A 21,666-nucleotide genomic window follows, 5' to 3' on the forward strand; every position below is an offset into this window, starting at 1 on the left:
GCATCACAATACCTAATTTTAAAACATACTAAAGAACCATTGTAACAATACACCATGTATATTAGCACAAGAGCAGAAACATGCTGAATAAATGATGGCCTTTTCAACAAATGGTGCTGGGAAAAATACCTGTAGAAAACAAATTGGATCCCTCTCTCTCAATCTGTACAAAAATAAATTCAAAATGGATCAAAGACCTTAAAATTATACCAAGACCTTTGAAACTACTAGAGAAAAATGTAGGGAAAATTGGTACAGACAATGTTTTCCCGAATAGGACTCAAATAGCTCAAGAAACAACAGCAAGAATTGACAAATATAACGCCCTCAACTTAAAAGACTCCTTTACAGGAAAAAAATGAGCAGAGTGAAGAAACAGCCTACAAAATGTGAGAAAATATTTGCCAGCTATTCATCTAAACAGGATTAATATCCAGAATATATAAAGAACTAAAATAATTTAACACCAGAAGAGCAAGTAATCCAACCAATAAATATACAAAATGAGCTGAACAGACACTTTTTGAGAGTAGTACAAATGGCCAATAAGTATATGTAAAATGTTCAACATCATTAGCCATCAAAGAAATTCAAATCAAAACTATTTTGCAATTCCATCTCACACCCAGTCAGAAAAAGAAACACACACTGTTGGTGGTAATATGAATTAGTACAGTTATTTTTCCCCAAGAAACTAAAAATAGAACTACCATATGATCCACTCCTGAACAAATCCAGCAAAGTATCATACAAAAGAGATATCTGTATACCCATATTTATTGTAGTACTATTCATAATAACCAAGTTATGGAATCAGCTTAGATACCCATCAATGGATGAATGGAATAAAGAAAATGTGATATATATACATACATACATATACATACACACAGTGAAATACTATTCAGACATAAAGAAGAATGAAAGCATGTCATTTGTAGGTAAATGGCTGGAACTGTTACACAAAATAAGCCAGTCTCAGAAAGATAAGTTCCATATGTTTTCTCTCATATGTGGAAGCTGGAAAAAGAATAAAAAAATTTTTAAAATCACATGAAAGTACAATAGGGACTACTAGGGTAGGGGGACCAGGATAAGGAAAGTAAGAGGACAAGAGAAGGTGGTAAGGAGAGAGGATATGATCAAAGCATATTATATGCATATGTAGAACAATATATAATGTGCAACTTAATTCATTATAATTTCTGCTTTTGAATTATTTCTATCAAGTCTAATTTTCCCTGACTCAATCTTTGTTTTTTTTCTTTTTTAAGTTCCTCATTGTGCTCAAAAATAATATTTATTCTGTACTTGTTGGGTAAAAAGTTTTACAAAATAGCCTGCCAATTATATTTTTTTAAAAAAGAATAATTATGAAACTGTTTAAATCACATTTTCTAAAATAAATTTGAGAAACAACATCCCCCCAAATAGAGTCTGAGGGAAAGGATAAATATGCTTAATGGCCTGAAACTTGTTAAAAGGTTGGAAAGCAGAAAACAGGGAGAAGTTTGTGGTTGAAAGAACAGGGAGGAGAGGGGAAATGGAAGGAAGGACAGAATATATTCAAATGACAACCTGGTGCAGCCAGATTGTAAAAGCTATTATAAGTCAAAATACTTTATTTTGATTTTGTACTGAAAGCAACAATGATCCACCCTGGCCTTTTTAATTTCATCAAACATATGTTTTAGGGATGCAAATCTGGTGGCCTTATGGAAACATACTAGAATTCAGGGAGTGGTAGGATGCTATACAATAATATTAGAAACAAAAACACTGATATCCTACCAAACCAAGACAATAACTATGAGACTAAATAAGTAAAAGAAACAATAAAGGTCTCTATAATTATAACATAATTTTAATGATTGCAAAATAACTTTTTCATAATTCTGAACTAATTTGATTTTCTTTTTCTTTTGGTACCAGAGAATGAATCCAGGGTGCTTAACAACTAAGCAACATCCCCAGATCTTTTTATTTTTTAGAGACAGGTTCTCACTAAGTTGCTTACAACCTTGCTACGTTGCTAAGGCTGGCTTTGAACTTGGAATCCTTCTGCCTCAGCCTCCTGAGCTGCTGGGATTATAGATCTGTGCAACTGCACCCGACTCTAAATTGATTTTCAAAATACCTCTTCAAAGTAGGAAGAACCAACACAACATCAACATTTGAAAGATGAGAAAATTGAGAATAAAAAATGTAACAGTTCTCCTTGTCTAAACAGTTACATTTAGTCTAAAGTTCCGTTTCCCCAAAAGGATATGCATGTCTCCATTTTTATCTCCCCTATTATAATATAAATAGAGCATTTCAGGAAGAACATAGTATATTTAATCCACACTTAGTATAAATTGATATTCCACAACTAAATAATTTGTGATGATTTTCAAAGATCTTATTACCTCCAAGGCAAGTTGATTTACTTTTGAAACAATCACTCCAGGAAAAAAATCTCCTATAATCATTTCAAAAAGTGCATCATCTTCAGGAATGAATTTTGATGAACTAGATTCTCTTATGGCCTCTATAACAATTGTAGTTTCATCTACTTCAGAAGGATTATCACTGGTGTCACTTGAATGGTTGAAGAAAAACATAAAGGACAAGTTAGCAAGTTTGCTGACATTACATTGTCGTTTTTAGAAGTGGCTGTCCCAATAACCTTTCTCCCTTTGCCTCACTACTAGAAGCCATGTAGTTTGGGTGGGATTGATTAATCAGGTCCCCAGCTCCAGGGAGCTGGTCTAGAATAGTAAGATTAAAGCCATTCTTGAGTCACTGATTCATGGATGGGCACTAGCAGTAATGGTTTTTGGTTGTAAATAACAAAATTAATTTAGTCTAATATGAAGTGAAAAGGTTGATTTATTAAAAATCTCTAGTACTAGAATCAGGCTATCAGGCTATGCATCTGGGAACAATGGCCAAAATTATGCCATAAGACTTGTGGTGAAATGACTGCCACCATTAACAGATCCAGTCTGCAGTGCCTGTCCCACCAATTCATCATTGATGTTGGCACTAGAATGGCTCACTGCCTCTGTTATTGCTGGTAACTGGCTGTCGATACTGTCACTGTTGTCACCCTTGTTGGAATGTACTATTTTTATTTTTACTAGCTTCTTGTTCAAACCGTGTGATATCTGTGTCTAATTTGCCAAGGATGAAGGACAAAACCATAACTGGGAGAGCGTATGGAGAATCAAGTTATGTGGCATTACAAATATTCGCTTAAGGAACATAAAGTCAGCTCTAGTCATCAGTGCCTGGTAGTAACCTGAACATTCAAGAGGAGAAAGAAATGATCTGTCCATTCAGAGTGAAGTTCAGGACTTCAGTCCAATGGTATGGATATATGAGATACCCCAACTGCAGCCAGTCTGAAGTTCCATCAGTAAGTACATGGAGGACTGCAGTGTTAAGAATATCTCAGGTATTAAACTGAAATCCTAATCCAAGTAATCCTATCCTGGTCCACCTCTGAATTTTCTAATTAGATGAAGCAACAAATTGCCTCTTCTGTTTGAGTCTTCTGTTATTTTTAACAAAAGTGGGTTCATAAAAAACAGTATTTTTATACATTAAACATTTCAGTATATATTAAACTAGTAATCAAAATGACAATAAGTAACTACAGGAGGTTTGAAACATTTTAGAGTTTTCTCTATGTAAATGTCCCTTCTGCTCTTTATTTATTGATGTCTGAAAGTTTCTATCAGGATTGTGGTGATAGTTGATAATTTTTTCCTCTTCCTCTTCCTCCTTTACTCCTCTTCTTCCTCTTTTTTTTTTCAGTGCTGTGGATTGAACCCAGGGCCTTGTATATGCTAGGAAAGTGCTTATACCTCTGAGTTACACTCCCAGCATGGTGAAAGTTTTTGTACTGTTTTATTTTGTGTTTAGGTCTGTGATTCATAATAAAAAAATAGCTAACATTTATTGAGTACTCTTTTGCAGGAATTTTGCTTGATATTCATAAAAATTAACATGGCCAGTGTTATACAACTGCTGAGAGTTGGACCTGGAATTTACTGAGGTCTAACTTTGAAGGCCAAGCTCAACTATTACAATGGAAACCTCATATTGGTTAGAACCGATGTTAGTCATTTATGCTCCCCTGAGAAGAAAGCTCTCATTCTTTATTCTGAATGTGTTTTGGTAGAGAAAGGACAAAAGTTCATCTGATGTTAAAGGACCACACCAGAGGGAAGGAGATCCAGACTTCCCAGCTGATATCCTAGGGACCAACCTTGACCTTTTCATATTTTTTCCCAAGTCAGATCTTCCTTTATTTTAAAAGAAAATGAAAAAAATCAGGGAGTCCAGTGTCTTTTGGGGGCACAAATGCTAAATACATACATGAAGAGATAATGGCTTTTATAATATTGTTGCAATATGCTGTTGTCCAGTATAAAGGCAACTCTTCACTAAAAGAGTAACTATGAAAGTGACATGTGATATTATGTTTTAATTTAAGAATAAACAATGAAAGTTTTAAATGAATTTTTAGTTTACTAGCAATTTTTTATTTGTTTTTAGATATACATGACAGTAGAGTGCATTTTGACATATTATACATACATGGGGTTCAAACCATTACAATTTCAAATATGAGCATAGGAAAGTTATGTTGAATTCATTCTACTATTTTTCCTATTTCTATCTCCACTCTCTTCCCTTCATTTCTCTTTGTCTAATCCAATGAACTTCTATACTTCCCCTGCTAATCTTCCCTTGTTATGGGTTAGCATCCCCATATTAGAGAGTACATTTGGTCTTTAGTGTTTGGGGACTGGCTTATTTCACTTAGCATCATATTCTCCATTCCATCCATTTACCAGCAAATGCCATAATTTCATTCTCCTTTATAACTGAATAATATTCCATTGTGTGTATATATACAATATTCTCTTTATCTATTCATCTGTTGACGGGCGCTTAGGCTGGTTCCATAGCTTGGCTATCGTGAATTGAGCTTCTCTGAACATTGATGTGGCTGCATCAACTGTAGTATGCTGATTTTAAGTCCTTTGGGTATAAGCTGAGGAGTGGGATAATTGGGTCAAATGGTGGTTCCATTCCAAGTTTTCTGAGGAGTCTCCATACTGCTTTCCAGAGTGGTTGCACCAAATTGCAGTCCCACCAGCAATTTGTGAGCGTGCCCTTTTCCCCACATCCTCACCAACATTTATTGTTCCTTGTATTCTTGATAATTGCCATTCTGACTGGAGTGAGATGGAATCTCAGTGTAGTTTTAATTTGCATTTCTCTAATTGCTAGAGATGTTGAACATTTTTTCATATATTTCTTGACCATTCTTATTTCTGCTTCTGTGAAGTGACTACTCAGTTTTTTGCCCATTTATTGATTGGGTTATTTGTTTTTTGGTGTTAAGTTTTTGTATTCTTTGTATATCCTGGAGATTAATGTTCTATTTGAGGTGCAGGTGGCAAAGATTTTCTCCCACTCTGTAGGCTCTCTGTTCATGTTCTTGATTGTTTCCTTTGTTGTGAAGAAGCTTTTTAGTTTGATACCATTCCATTTATTGATTCTTGATTTACTTCTTGTGCTTTAGGAGTCTTATTGAGTTAGTCTGTTCCTGAGTGGATCTGATGAAGTGTGGGCCTACTTTATCTTCTAGTATGCACAGGGTCTCTGGTATGATACCAAAGTCCTTGATCCACTTCAAGTTGAGTTTTGTGCAGGGTGAGAGATAGGGGTTCAATTTCAATCTACTACGTATGGATTTCCGGTTTTCCCAGCACCATTTGTTGAAGAGGCTTTTTTCCAATGTATATTTATGGCATCTTTGTCTAGTATGAGATAACTGTATTTATGTGGGTATATCTCTATATCTTCTATTCTAATCCATTGATCTTCAATTCTACTTTTGTGCCAACTGTGCCATTTTTGTTACTATAGCTCTGTAGTATAATTTAAGATCTGGTATTGTGATGCCTCTTGAATTATTTTCCTCACTAAAAATTGCTTTGGCTATTCTGGGTCTCTTATTTTTCCAAATGAATTTCATGATTGCTTTTTCTATAAGGAATGACATTGGAATTTTAATGAGAATTGTATTAAATCTGTATGGCCATTTCAAAAATATTAATTCTGCTTATCCAAGTATATGGGAAGTCTTTCCATTTTCTAAGGTCTTCTTTAATTTCTTTCTTTAGTGCCCTGTAGTTTCATTGTAGAGGTCTTTAACCTCTTTTGTTAGATTGATTTCTAAGTATTTTATTTTTTTGAGACTATTGTGAATGGAATTGTTTTCTGATTTCTATTTTATCTGATTCATCATTGGTGTACAGGAACACAATTGACTTATGGGTGTGCATTTTATATCCTGCTACTGTGCTGAATATGTTTATTAGTTTAAGAATCTGGTGAACTGTTTTGAGTCTTATTTATAGAGAATCATGTCATTGGCAAATAGATATAGTTTGAGCTCTTCTTCCTATTCATATCCCTTTACTTTTTTTTTCTGTCTAATTGCTCTGGCTAGGGTTTCAAGGACTATGTTGAATAGAAGGTGCTGGGAAAACTGGACAGGCATCCCTGTCTTGTTTCAATTTTTAGAAAAAATGCTTCTGATTTTTCTCCATTTAGATTGATGTTTGTCTTAGGTTTAGCATATATAACTTTTACAATGTTGAGGTATGTTCCTACTATCCCTAGTTTTTCCAGTGTTTTGAACATAAATGGATGTTGTTTTTTGTCAAATGTTTTTTCTGCATCTATTGAGATAATCATATGATACTTGTCTTTAAGTCTGTTGATGTGATGAATTACATTTATTGATTTCTGTGTGTTGAACTGGGCTTGCATCTCTGGAATGAACCCCACTTGATTGTGATGTACTATCTTTTAAATAAGTTTTATATATGATTGCCAGAATTTTGTTAAGCCTTTTTGGCATCTTTGTTCATGTTGATCTGAAGTTTATTTTCTTTGATGTGTCTTTGTTTGATTTTAGTATCAGGGTGATACTAGCTTCATAGAATGAGTTTAGAAGGGTTTACTCCTTTTCAATTTCATGGAATAATTTGGGGAGAATTGGTGTTAGTTATTCTTTGAAGGTCTGATAGAACTTGGCTGAGATTCCATCTGGTTCTGGGCTTTATTTTGTTTGTAGGCTTTTGATGGCATCTTCAATTTCATTGCTTGAAGTTGATTCATTTAAATTTTTGATGTCTTTCTGGTTCAATTTGGGTAGGTCATATGTCTCTAGAAATTTATCAATGTCATCATGATTCTCTTTTATTGGAATAGAGATTTTCAAAAAAGTTTCTGATTATCATCTGCATTTCAGGAGTGTCCATTGTGATATTTTCTTTTTCATCATAAATTTCAGTGATTTGAGTTTTCTCTCTCTTTTCCTTGTTAGCTTGGCTAAGAGGTTATCAATTTTACTTGTTTTTCCCAAAGAACCAACTTTTTGTTTCGTGTATATTTTTGAAATTTTTTTTGTTATTGTTGCTTCAATTTCATTGACTTTGGCTCTGATTTTAGTTATTTACTGTCTTCTATTGCTTTTAGTGTTGATTTGTTCTTCTTTTTCTGGAGCTTTGAGATGTAATGTTAAGTCATTTTTTGGATGAATTTCTATTCTTTTAATGAATGAATTTAATGCAGTGAACTTTCTTCTTAGCACTGCCTTCATAGTATTCCAGAAATTTTGATAAGTTGTGTCATGATTCTCATTTACCTATAACTATTCTTTTTATTTCCTCCCTAATTTCTTCTACTATCAATTTGTCATCCAATAGCATATTATTTAGTCTCCAGGTGTTAGAGTAGCTTCTATTTTTTTTTTGTTTTATCATTTGACTTCTAATTTTATTCCATTATTATCTGATGGAATGAAAAGTATTATCCCTATTTTTTTTTTGTATTTTCTAAGAGTTGCTTTGTGGCCTAAGATATGGTCTATTTTAGAGAAGGATCTGTGTTCTGCCAAGAAGAAAGTGTATTCGGTCATTGATGAATAAAATATTCTATATATGTCTGTTAAGTCTAAATTATTAATTGTATTTTTTAGTTCTATAGCATCTTTGTTTAGTTTTTGTTTGGAGGATGTATCCAGTGATAAGAGAGGTGTGTTAAAGTCACCTAGTATTATTATGTTGTGGTCTATTTGATTCTTGAAATTGAGAAAGGTTTGTTTGATGTATGTAGGTGCTCCACTGTTTAGGACATAACTATTTATGATTGTTATGTCTTGTTGATGTATAATTCCCTTAAGGAGTATGAAATGACCTTCTTGGTCCCTTCTAATTAACTCTGGCTTGAATTACACCTTATCTTATATAATGTTAGAAACCCCTGCTTGTTCACAAGATCCATGTGAAAAGATATGTTTTTTTTTTTTCCATCCTTTTACCTTCAATCTGTAGATGTGTTTGCCTATAAGGTGAGTCTCTTGGAAACAGCATATTGTTGGATCTTGTTTTTTTTAATCCAATCTGCCAGTCTATATCTTTTGATTGATGAGTTTAGGCCATTTAAATTCAATGTTATTATTGAGAAGTGATTTTTATTCCCTGTCATTTTGATTTACCTTGGGTTTTTAATTTGAATTAATTTATCCTTTGATTAACTATTCTTCTACTGTTGTTAATCCCTTTGCTGGTATTTTAAATTTTTTTTAGTTGTTGATAGACCTTTATTTTATTTATTTATATGCAGTGCTGAGAATCAAACTCAGTGCCTCATACATGCCAGGCAAAAGTACACTACTGCCGAGCCACAGCTCTGGCCCCCTTTTCTGTTTTCCAGTTTTATTTTTCATTTCTTGTTCACAAAATATATTATTGAGTAGGGTTTGTGGGCTTTCTAGTTTTAAATTCTTTTAACTTCTGTTTATCATGGAAGGTTTTTATTTCATAGTCAATTCTGTAGGTTTTTTTTTTTTTTTTTTTTTTTTTTTTTTGGTATGTGTGTATGGTGCTGGGGATTGAATCCAGAGCTTTGTGCATGCAAGGCAAGGACTCTACCAACTAAGCTATATCCCCAACCAGGTACTTAATTTTGCTGGGTATAGTATTTGTGGCTGGCCTCCATTCTCTTTCAGAGTTTGGTATTTATTATTCTAATACCTCCTAGCTTAGAGGGTCTAGGTTTAGAAATTGGCTGAGATCTGGTTTGGATTCCTTCTAAATGTTACCAGTTGCTTTTCTCTGGCAGCCTTTAAAATTCTGTCTTATTCTGTATGTTAAGTATATTTGTAATAATGTGCCTTGATGTGGCTCTGTTGTAATTTTGTATATTTGGGGTCCTGTAAGCCTCTTATCTTTGGTTTTCCATTTTGGGAAATTTTCTGATATTATTTCATTGAAAAGATTGCATATTCCTTTGGTTTATATCTCTGAGCCTTCATTTATCCTAATAAATTTTAAGTTTAGCCTTTTTGTGTTATACCATATTTGTTGGAACTTCTCTTCATGGTCTCTTAACATTTTTCTCCAGGGTCAACTTTATTTTCTAGATTATATACTTTGTCTTCATTGCCTGAAACTCTGTCTTCCAAATGGTCTAGTCTATTAGTGATGCTTTCAATTAAATTTTTAATTTGTTTTAGTGATTTCTTTATTTTGAGGATTTCTGATTCTTCTTCAAGATCTCTATCTCCTTGTTGAAATGTTCTTTGATTCTTGTTTTCATCTCTGATTTTATTTCTTATGTCACCTTTTACTTTGTAGATCAGTTTAATCACAAACTTTCTGAATTTTATCTCTGACATTTTCTCCTCTATGGTGTCATTGGAGTCTACTGTTGAGGTATTCTGGGTTGTTTGTTTCCTTGCTTTTTCATGATTTTTGTGTCTGCATGTTTATCTAGATGGATCTGATGCTGTAGAGTTTATACCTTATGGGTTTAAAATGTCACTCTATGTTACTAGTACTTCACAGATCGGGGCAGGGGAGCCCAATGATAGCAACAATGGATGCAAATAATATATAGCAGTAGCCTAGATCCTTTTTTCTTATTTTCATACCAGTATAATTGGTACAATACATAGGGGCAGTGGGATCAGAAATTTCCATCAGTAAAAACAGTACATTATCATGTATTATGTGTGGCTTAAAATCAAACAATAAGTGTTGTGTATGCTTTCCACTGTATTAATTATTGATGTGACATTGGTGGTAGGTGTAGATGTTATACACTTCAATTAGTATTAAGAAGTATTAAGGATAGAGTTGAGTATGTGTGAAGAAGAAGAGATAGGAGGGTAGAAAAGTGTTTGCAATGTCAAAGGGTGAATAGGGCAGATGCAGTGGTAACTTAGGATATGTTTGTTAGTTTGAAAGGGGATGAAAAATAGAATATAAAGGAGGAGAAAGAGAATGGAATTTGGGTGTCAGGAATAGAGAAATGAGAGAGGAAAACAAGGGAGACAGAGCAGTGATAAAGATGATACAAAACAAAATCAAAGTAAGCTAATCATAAGCCCTAACCCTCAAAATACAGAGCATGGGAAAATAACACCTTGAAAAAACTCAAAATAACAACAACAACAAAAAGAATGAAAGAAAGGAAAATAAAAGAAAGAAGAAAAAAGAAAAATAAGGATAGAGAAACAAATATGAATATGTGTAGGAGTCCTTGAATCAGTCAGTAGTCATTTAAATAAAACAAGAATCCAATATGGAACCCCCAAATCAAAAAGCAAAACAGAAATGCTGCCACAACAAACAAGCCACAACAACACAAAGAGAATTTTTGTGAAATGTCAATAAATTAAGGAGTCATATCCATTATGGTGGACAAAATAGTCAGTTTCTGTATGTGTTCACTGACTGTGCCCACCTGCTTTTCTTTTTACTTCTTCTTGAGGTGTGATCTAACCTTGCAAGTGCGGGCCATGGATTGTGTCTCCTTCCTTTTATTGTGTTGCTGTGTTGAAGGTTTGAGTTTTAGACTTCCTAATTTACCTTCTTGGGAGATTTTCCTTCTTTGGGGGCAAGTTGAGGCCCAGTCACACAAGGGGCCCAGCTGTTTTATGCCAGGTGGATCGAGGCCAGGCACTGGGACCTGTGGGCTGGCTGCAAAGCTGAAAGCAGTGGGCCAAGTCAGGGGCCAGGGAGGGTTTGGGAAACTATGGAGTGGGGAGCCGAGGGCCCTGTTGGGTGCCAGACTGATACTGAACCTGGTGGGTCTCAGGGACTAGCTGGACTGGGGAGGGATTCAGGGACCAGGCTGGTGCTGGGACCTGGTGAGTGCTGGACCAGCTGGCTGGCTGAACCGAAAGCAAAATGTCCTCTTCCAGCTTCCCTCTTCTCTTCCAGCTTCCCTCTTCTCTTCTAGCTTCCCACCCACGTAAATGGACCCATCAGTCCCCATGAACCTCAGGACTTGAGAAGTTGGGGAGAGCCCAGCTCTCTCCAGCCCCTCTAAACTGGTTTCCCTGGGTGAAATGCTCCCAGTTTCTGACTTTCCACAGGTTTGCTAGGCTCAAAGAGGCCCCCACAGACCTAGCTGCAAACTCACATATCTGTTTTTGTAGGTTCTACCACATGGAATTCCCAAGATGGCTCCTGAATCAGCTTTAAATGGAGGATTGATAAACTGTGGTGGAGAGTTTTTTTCTTTTTCTTTTTTCTTTTTTTTAAATATCTGATTAATGAGTCAAACAGTCTCTGGTTTGGCTAGGGCAGACTGACTGACGCTCCAGTCTCAGGACTTTTCACTCCTCTGAGCCTTGGGGAGATGTAATATTCCTGCTGTTTGAGTTCTGGGTAGCTAAGAGAAATGCTGTCTCATGCTAATATGCCACCTTGCCCCTCTGGTTTAAATGATTTTTTTTTAGAGAGAGAGAGAGAGAGAATTTTGATATTTATTTTTTAGTTTTTGGTGGACACAACATCTTTATTTATATGTGGTGCTGAGGATCGAACCCAGGCCGCACGAATGCCAGGCGAGCGCGCTACCACTTGAGCCACATCCCCAGCCCTTAAATGAATATTAACATCTAATTAAAGATTCAAGTAAAGGATGACTAATGTAATCTTATTTTACTCAGTTCTTTGGAATTAGCTGACACTTCCTTTGTGGCTCAGTACTGTGGTAAGTCTTGTAAATGCTAAAAGTGTATACTTGAAAAGATACTAATTTTCCAGATGTTAACAAGTAAGTCTTTCCTAGGACTCTAACTGTTGAACAGTTTGTTTTATGAATGAGAGAGGAGAGTTGGAAAACTCTTTTATGGGAAAGAGGGAGAAAACTGCTTGTAGTGGACAGAAACATGAATAACCCTCAATGATTTAACCCCTAGAAACCTTGAATATCATCTAACATGACAAAAGAATGAGTATTGTATTATATGGCAAAAGATGTGATTAAGAATCTTAAGAGGAGCTTATCCTAGACTATCCATATTTTAATGCAATCACTGCTATGTGCAATTATCTTTTACCCTAGTTTGTCATTTGTCTTTTAAATTCATAAAATGTACTTTTTAGCCACTTAAAAATCCTTTCTTTGGTGGCTTCTGGATTTTGAGACTGAATTTTAAATGCTTTTGTACTCTAAGGAAACAAAGGACATTGTGTTTCTTTGAATATATATTTAAAAATATTTTTATTTGTAGATAGACACCTTTATTTTTATGTGGTGCTGAGGTTCAAACCCAGTGCCTCATCCATGCAAGGCAAGCTCTCCACCACTTGAGCTACAACCCCAGCCCTTCAATTATTTTTATGTTTTAATTTTTTTTGCATTTAAATTCTTTGATCCTTGTAGAGTTTATCCTGGTAAATAATGTGAACCATGGTTCCAACTTCATCTTAATCTAGATGGCTGGGTAATTTCCCCAATAATATTCATTAAAGAATCTATTCTTGCCTCCAGGCTTATGATGTATTAAATGCTCAAAGAATACAGTTCTATTTCTGGTCTTTCTACACTGAGGCAGTACCAAAATATTTTAATTATTGTAGTCTTATGACATATTTTAATTATTAGGGGGATATTTCTCCTTTATTGCTGTTGCTTTTCAATATTTTTTCTAGCTAGTTCTGTTTATTTTTCCATGTGAAGCTTAAAATCCACTTGCCTAAAAACAAATTTAAAGACCCTTTTCTTATTTTAATCAGGTAGCATTTTCATTCATAAATTAACATTTAGAGTATTTAAATATTTATGATGTTTTTTTTCAGATGTTATAATACTAGAAATGTGTTGTATTATTCAGTCATTTATGTTTTTACTTCTGCCCTTTAGTCACATTATAAAGTTTTCCTCATACAGGTTTTATACATTTCTCATATTGGTGCAATGGTCCATTGGTATCTGTTCCAGAACCCCTGAAGATACCAAATTCCATGAATCCTCAAGTGCCTTATAGAAAATGGCATAGTATTTGCATATAACCTTTATACATCCTTCCATATACTTTAAATCGTGTCTAATTCCTTGTAACACTTAATACACTGTAAATGTTACATTAAGTCGTTGTTATACTATAATATTTAGAGGATAATGACATGAAAAAAAACTATGTATTTTCTGTACAGATGTAATTTTCCTTTTCAGATATTTTAAAATCTGCTATTGATTGAATTCCTGGACACAGAAGTCATGGATACAGAGGGCTGATTATATGTTCACATAAGTTTTCTATTTCTCATTAAGTTATTGCTCTTCTAAATGGGGTCTTTCATTTCCCTATATATTTTATTATGTAAATGTAAAGTACATTTTTAAAAAGAATGTATTCTATTGGGGAAAGATACTCAGCAATTTTTGCATATTTTACTTCCTCTTCTTTCATATTCTTAAATAACCTCTACCACGTTTTACTGTGACTTTCTGGCTGTTCCCTGTTTTAACTTATCATTACTTAAAATTCTACAAAATATTTCCCCATAGGTATATAACTCCCTTTGACTTAACATTAAATTCAAATTTCAACTGACCATTTAAACTCTTCTTTCTTCTTTTTAGCCATTATTAAAACTCTCTTCAGAGACCTCAGGCCAAAATCATAATGATCCTATCAAACAGTAAAATATTTGAGTTATTAGAGGTTTTTGAAAAAATAGAACAATTTGAAAACAATTACATAAATCACTGATTATCTATTCTGTAAAGGGAAGCAGCAATATGATTCCAAGAAACCTTAATTCTACTTCCAATGCTCTCTTTTCTCTTGCAAACTGGTGCTCCTAAAAGTCCATTTCTTTTCTATTCCTCCCTCTCTCCATCCATCCCTCCTCCTTCTCGTCCCTTCTTTCTCCCTCCCACCTCTCTCTCTCTCTCTCTCTCTCTCTCTCTCTCTCTCTCGCTAACCCTTCCTCCTCCCTCCCTTCTTTCTTTCCTTTCATATCCTATCCTCTGGGGTCTTACTATTTTGCCCAGACTGGTCTCGAGTTTCTGGGTTCAAGCAATGCCCCTATTTTAGCCTCTTGAGTACCTGGGTCTACAGGCATGTGCCACCATGCCCAGCAAAAGTCTCTTTCTTAAAAGAAAGAATAACAAGTGTGAAAAACTATTCACATCTGAATTAAGTTTTCTCTGAACTGGAAAGAGGAATTGGAAGAATATTAAAAAGAGAAATGTGATTATCTGCCTAAGCCATCTTGGATTAGAAAAAAATACTCATATCCTAGAACAATAATTCTCAAAATGTGGTTCTCACAACAGCAATGTCAGTAACACTTGAGATGTTCTTGAAAATTCCTTTGTTTCATAGCAGACATATAAAATTAGAAACTTGGGGTTTAGGCCTAGCACTTGTGTTTTAACAAGTACTCCAATTATTTTGATGGATAATAAATTTTGAGAACACTGCTCTAGATATTAATTTTCTTGTACCGAGACAGCAGTCTATAATTTGAGATAATAGTTGTTCCATCATTCTTTCCAGATATTGGAGAGCAGGCTTGGAATCTTGACTGATTTTGCATTTTGTATTTGATTTGATATGTTGATAGAAATCTGAGCTCTACTTATGTGGTATGGTCCCCAGGTCATTCCTCAGCCAATACCAGTAAAGTCTTATTTAAAGTTATTTGTATATAATGACCTTTAAAGAAAATAAGTTACTTACCTGTTGTGAGAGCTGTTTGCTAGCTAATTCATAAAGGCTAGATAGCTTTCCAGAGATTGATTTTGCAGATTTGAAACCAAATGAAAACAGCATTATTTCAATAATCATTTGATAGTGGGGCACTATCATAGCCACTGGGCGAAACAGATATTTTAAATTATCTGGGAGTTCTACTCGACCTCCAGAGCTTAAAAGGAAAAGAAAACAACAATAAGCCCACCATTTTTCAACAGTTCAAATAAGGGGCCACATAAAATATATAACCCCCATTCTATTGGCTTTCTATGTGTCCTCTATCTCAAGATTAGTTTATAAGATTTTTTTTTGTTGTTTTCTTTTTTTTTTGTACTTGGGATTGAACCCAGGGGCACTCAACCACTGAGCCACATCCCCAGCCCTTTTTTATATTTTATTTAGAGACAGGGTCTCACTGAGTTGCTTAGGGCCCCCACTAAATTGTTGAGGCTGGGTTTTGAACTTTTCAATCCTCCTGCCTCAGTGCCCCGCCCTCCCCCAGCTGCTGGGATTACAGGCATGCATCACTGCTAAAATGGTTTTTATCGTACTTTCCATCTCACAGAGCAGCCTGGCTTGTTATCTTTTCTTTCTGTGCCCCATTCCACAATTCATATCAGCTCCCTCTGATTTCCTGAACTAAGGTAGTATTCAGATATTTAATGAACCTGCCCAACCTGACTCCCTATAACCACCAGGGAGAGGTCAGAGGGCAGTAGAGAGTTATGATATATATACAATGCCAGACAACTCCATCTGTGGATAAGATTTAAGAAGAGGATTTTGGTCTATGTTCACTCCCACCACATTCACTGATACTTACACAGGATTCAGGGTGATAAAGACTGCACAAGACATATTGATACGAATTTCTTTTCCACCCAGTACAAATCTATAAGACATTATAGTATTCATAACTAAAACTGTTTTCTCTAGGATGAAATATGTTAAAACTACAAATGAATTTGGGAACTTTCTTATGGATTTGTTACATTTAAATCCAAATAGAACATACTGAAATGAACAATAGTAAAAGAGGAGAAGTAAGAGGCTCGTTTGAGCCAAACTGTGACCCTTTGCTAGGGATTCAGACATATTTGATCATGTCTGAAGAAGTCTGAGGAGCTTTGTGGGATCTAAGGCTGGAAGTTACTCATCTGAATGAATAGACTTACACAGGGAAAGGAACCCAATGAGACCCATAAAGAATGAAGAGCTGTGCCTGGATAACAGAGTGGGACTCAGCATAGAGTCCCTACTTCAGCATGGAACATAGCCCACCTCCCAAGTGTCCCCTCTCCTCATTTTAAAACTTTCGAGCCATTGTGAAATAAAACCCTTGGTATTTACGTCAATTTGGAACCAGTGGTAGAGACAATGGAGAGAAATCCTGTAGTGATTTTTTTATAAAAATTTTATTTTTTGACAGTTGATACTAAAGAGAGTGGTCAAAACCTGCAAAAAAGAATAATTGGGACAAACCTGGGGAAACTTTGGACAAAAATGGGGGAAACTTGGCAGAGGCTGAGATAGAGAGAAGATGAGATGTGGGATGCTATGACACCCGCCCCATCCCCCCCATAAACTTGTGAGGCCTGATAACACCAGCTTTAACAGTTTGAAGAAAATCCATGAGAATAAAACCACAAGTTAGTATCCATTAGCATGAGTTAGAAATGAAATAGAAATTTTAAGCCCACAAATCCATTTTTGTCTGTAAAGTAAATGGTGATTTCCTAATAAATATCTAAAGAGAAAATTTTTGCTTATATTACTAATCATTAGTAATTGATATATATATCCAAATTGTTATTGCAGAGGTTTTCAATAAAAGCACCTTAATTCAGAGTAATGAGACAAGATGGGTGGGAGGCTTCAGGTATGTGACCAGTATGCCTTTCTAAAAAGGATGTAGAATTAAAGAAATAAATATTTATAACTTTTGTTTGGTTTCTTTAAATGACATATATCCCAAGATAAAAAAGCAATAAGAGAACTTAAGATTGAAAAACAAAGTAACTAGGATATATTTCCATCAGAGTCCTGGTAGCTCCAGAGACTGTTTCAGAGCAAGAGTTTGGATACCTCTAAGTTGGCCTGCAAATTAGAGTTATATATATTTTCACATTATTTGCCGAACAAAGGAAACATGCCAGGTACATGCCATTCCTTTTGATATGTGTTTTAAAGCAACTAACCAACTAACCAAATACCCAAACACTTACTGGACAAAAAACAAACAAACAAACAAACAAAAAACCCCCCCAAAAACCACTTAACGTTAAAGAAACAATACAAGTATATCAATTTCCATTCAAAATATAGATCTTATTTTCCATCCAATAACACATACCTGACAGAACAGCTGTCTTTTGCAGCCTTAATTGTTTGTATCTGTGAGGCAATGACGGAGACAACTTCCATATCAATTCTATTGAATTCATCGAAACAACACCAAACACCTGACTGAACTAGTCCAAAAAAGAATTTTTCCACTATCTTTAAAAAGAAAAAGAAAAAGATTGATTACAGAAATTATTATGATGAAGAATTTTACTGGGGTATTAAGTTGCATACGTTCTTCCCATCTTGCTTAAACCAATCAAATACCTTTCATATTTCCTCCCCACAGGCATTTTTGTGGTTGCTTAGATTTCAGATAAGCAACTACTTTACCTGTTTGTAAAAAGCTAAGCCTGAAGTAGCAAATTCTGAGGCTCACAGGGACCTGGCAGACAGGACATAGATGATGACTTCAGACTCCTCCCATTTGGCTCAACGAGCTGCACCCTTGCATAAAGAATCTTTAGGACAACATTCAGTATATGGTCAAAACTGCCTGACAGTAGGTGTCTCCTTTTCTAGAGCCGGCACAGACTCCTTAAGAGTTAGTGAATTGGGGCTGGGGATGTGGCTCAAGCGGTAACGCGCTCTCCTGGCATGCGCGGGTCGCTGGGTTCCATCCTCAGCACCACATAAAAGTAAAATAAAGATGTTGTGTCCACTGAAAAATAAATATTAAAAAAATAATCTCTCTCTCTCTCTTAAAAAAAAAAAAGAGTTAGTGAATTGTTTTATGTGTGCTGCTGGTAGATAACACAGATGAATAAACCAGGTCTAGTATGAAACAAGAGGTAGATTCTGCGTTAGATTGGAGCCAGCCTCATGAAAGCTCACAGCAGGTGCTACTGGGCTTTGCCTGTTGTCAGGGGGCAGGACAGGGTTGGCCAGATGCTATGCTACAGTGTCCTGTGAGAGGCCAAAAGTCCTGAAACAAAATAGCAAAGCAAACAAAAACACTTTCAAGCAAAACTGAACAAATTCATGGGCTGAATACAGGATGCAAGATGCCTAAGATTTGCCAGGTATGTATAAAGGGAAGAAAAAGGGATTAAGAAAAGGCAAGAGAGAACCTCAGACCAGGAAGGAGACAAAAATTGGTTCCTCTCATGGGTAGCAGGAAATCCAATCTTGCCTTTATTCAAAATTTTGATATTTTGTTCATCATGGTTTTTTTTTGGAGGGTGGGGGGCAATAATTAGCATGAAAAACAAGCTGCAGGGCTGGGAATATAGCTCCATGGTAGAGTGCTCAAGGACCTGGGTTCAATCCCCAGCACCGAAAATAAAAATAACCCCATCTTCCCTCTTTTAGCAGTGTTTGGAAACTGAGTTAAATTTGCAACAGACACAGAAGTATATTAAAATTTAATAACAAATACTTCAGGATCTTATTAGAGATGTCCTAGATAATTTGCAACCAAAACAAAGTAAGACAAACATAAACTTGCAATTATCATATATAGGTTCTAATTTTTTGTATTAATCATAATTACCTTATTGATCTTAATAATTAACTTTTGAATAAATAAATGTATAGGTAGGGCCTTAACAAATTAGCTTTCTTAATTGTTTTATATCTTCATGTTCCATATAAAATTTTGTTTAAAAAGAATCCCAATGTAAGGGAGCTGTGGCTCAGTGGCAGAGCGCTTGCCTTGCACACTGGGTTTAATCCTCAGTACCACATAAAAATGAATAAACAAAATAAAGATATTGTGTCCCGGGCTGGGTTTGTGGCTCAGTGGTAGAGGGCTCACCTAGCACATGGAAGGCCCTGGGTTTGATCCTCAGCACCACATAAAAATAAATAAATGAAGATATTGTGTCCAACTAAAAAATAAATATTTTAAAAAAAGATATTGTGTCCCTGTATAACCAAAAAATATTGAAACAAATAGAATCCCACTGTCAAAAAAAATTTAAAAACCACTGTTTTAAGGAATTCAATTGAACTTAAAGCAAAGTGTATAATATTTTGTATCTATTACATCTAGATTTGTATTCTAATAGTTTAAAAGAATTAATGATATTTATAGTTCTATTAATACCTATATATCTATAAGATAAATATTTTTCTTGTTTTTTCATTTCTTAACAAATTGTTTTATGTGTAAAATATTTTTTTCCTGAGTATATATGTTTAAGCTTTACCTTATAATCCAAATCTTCAGAACAACTGCAGACTACACAATATTTACCTAAGGCCTGGAAAACAAAAATATTATTTTAATATATTTCTTAAAATATGACAAAAAATACTAATATTAAAAATGATAGAGTAACCAAATGTCTTTATTAAATTTTTGAGAAGATATTTGCAAATTGAAAAGATGAATTAGATACCAAATTTAGCAATTCAAAAAACTCAAAATAGTACAAACATATACATACTGTTACATATAGTTGATTAATTCATGTATCATTGTCATGTTTTTACATAAATATACAAATAAAATGCTAGTGTCACAAATTATACCCTTTTCCTTCATCATTTACTACCCCCCCACACACAAACATACACACACACACACACACACAAATATTAATCGTTTATGTATCAGTCAGTTCCTATAGTAATTCTCCAAGTTAATACAAAGCATATGTTAGCTTATTGAGATCCCAAGTCCTCACACACAATAGGCATTCACAAATTAATGAATTGTATGAAGTAACAGATGTGATTGTTGAACACAGTGAACATGTGAGCAGTAGGAATGATGTAAATTTTAGATGCCATTAAAGTTAAGGCAACAATCAAAAATTAGATGTTTTTATTCTGGATATAGAAACTACTTACTTTTGCCAGATCTTTGACAGTCTCAGTTTTTCCTACACTAGCTGGACCAGCAGTACAGCCTCCAAGATTCAAGTGTAGCGCTGCTGTGAGGGTTAGCCGGCATCGGTCTGTGAGGGGTGTAATAACCAACCTTGGGGTACAGCCCAAGTATTCATAGCCATAAGTAAAACTGGCATCTCCTTGACACACGTAACACAACTTTTGCTTTTCATTCCATTTATACTGCAAATGTCTAAAAGCAATATTGTTAATAATACTCATACATTTGGGTAAAATTATTTTTATTTTTTTCACATTCAGAAACATGATTAAAAATGGAGTATTCATTAAAAAATAGAAATCCAAATGTTAAATGAAAAGTGACATAAAATTTGACAATGACTATTAGAAATGAAATATTAGGACTTGGAAGATGTGAGGATGGTCTTTGGCCTGAGCCTAAGCAACTCCATTTTAAAAACTCCAGTTTGAAACCTGCAGTCTCACCAGGCACACCTAACAGAGCCCTCCAGTACGGCCCTCAGGCACAAACAAGTCACTTCCCCCAACCCTGATAAACTCAGAGTGAAGCCTCTGGCAGGCTGTCTTCCAATAAGAGGAAAGGCAAAAAGATCAGGGTGGGGACCACCAGACCAGTTTTTTAACCCCAGGGTAAATGATGTCACCAAGAAATCCAGTGGTAGCTTATAAGGATTGAAAGGGGGGTCAAAAGTCCCAAAATTTAGTATAATAATAGAGCAAATGAATAGACATTCAGCCAGCCAATACTGAGGCCCACAAGCTGGAGAGCCTGATGAGGACCTGGACTGACCTCCTTTTGCCTGATCCTCTGCTTGGTCCTAAACGCTCTCAAACTCCACAGCCACATCTTGACCCTGGTGAGAGGTGCAACTTCTCCCTATGTCCCTCTCCTCAACTGGCCATCAGCTCCACCCCAGGAGAAGCCTGCCTGGGTTCCGGACCTGGTCACCATGGTCTGAGTGAGTGTGCATCTGCTGGACTTAAAGCCTAAGGCCTGAGACTTTTGATCTGACACTTGAATTTAGCACACAGATTGAATGTCTGTTATTAGCCTGTCATGATTAAGTGTGTTTGCAGTGCTTAGAACTAATTAATCTAGAATTGTTTGCTGTGAATTGATTATGTCTATTGCAGTGCCTAGCATTAAGGATTGTTGTTTTCTTGATTAAGAGCCTACAGTGTTTCCAATCTCAAAAAAAAAAGAACCAATAGAGTGAAATTGTATTGAGTGATTTGAGTGAATAAAGAATTGAAAAGGGCAGAAGCAGTGTGGACATTCTTTATTTCTCCCCTTTGACTGAGTAAGTCACATCTTTTGCCAATCACAACAGAAGACTATAAACTTAAGAGCACTCTTCCCTCTGAGGAAAATGACCTTGGTGAGTCAAGCTGTTTTGGTGTGATGTCAGCCTAAATGGAGGATTTATGTA

At 35.3% G+C, this 21,666-nt stretch overlaps 1 protein-coding gene across 1 annotated transcript in view; it reads right to left on the minus strand.

The window, feature by feature from the left end:
* Dnah14 (dynein axonemal heavy chain 14) overlaps window positions 1–21,666 on the minus strand; it is a gene marked incomplete at its 5' end in the record, with an annotated part of 341,751 nt that overhangs the window by 192,199 nt on the left and 127,886 nt on the right. The window contains 7 exons of the mRNA XM_048809786.1: window positions 2,409–2,580; window positions 13,929–14,005; window positions 15,062–15,248; window positions 15,900–15,968; window positions 17,430–17,575; window positions 19,570–19,623; window positions 20,216–20,447. Coding sequence (XP_048665743.1) covers window positions 2,409–2,580; window positions 13,929–14,005; window positions 15,062–15,248; window positions 15,900–15,968; window positions 17,430–17,575; window positions 19,570–19,623; window positions 20,216–20,447 — 937 coding nt within the window. The remainder of the gene's footprint in view (window positions 1–2,408; window positions 2,581–13,928; window positions 14,006–15,061; window positions 15,249–15,899; window positions 15,969–17,429; window positions 17,576–19,569; window positions 19,624–20,215; window positions 20,448–21,666) is intronic.

This window comes from Marmota marmota, unplaced genomic scaffold (genome assembly GCF_001458135.2).
Source record: "Marmota marmota marmota unplaced genomic scaffold, marMar, whole genome shotgun sequence".
Classification (NCBI taxonomy): domain Eukaryota; kingdom Metazoa; phylum Chordata; class Mammalia; order Rodentia; family Sciuridae; genus Marmota; species Marmota marmota.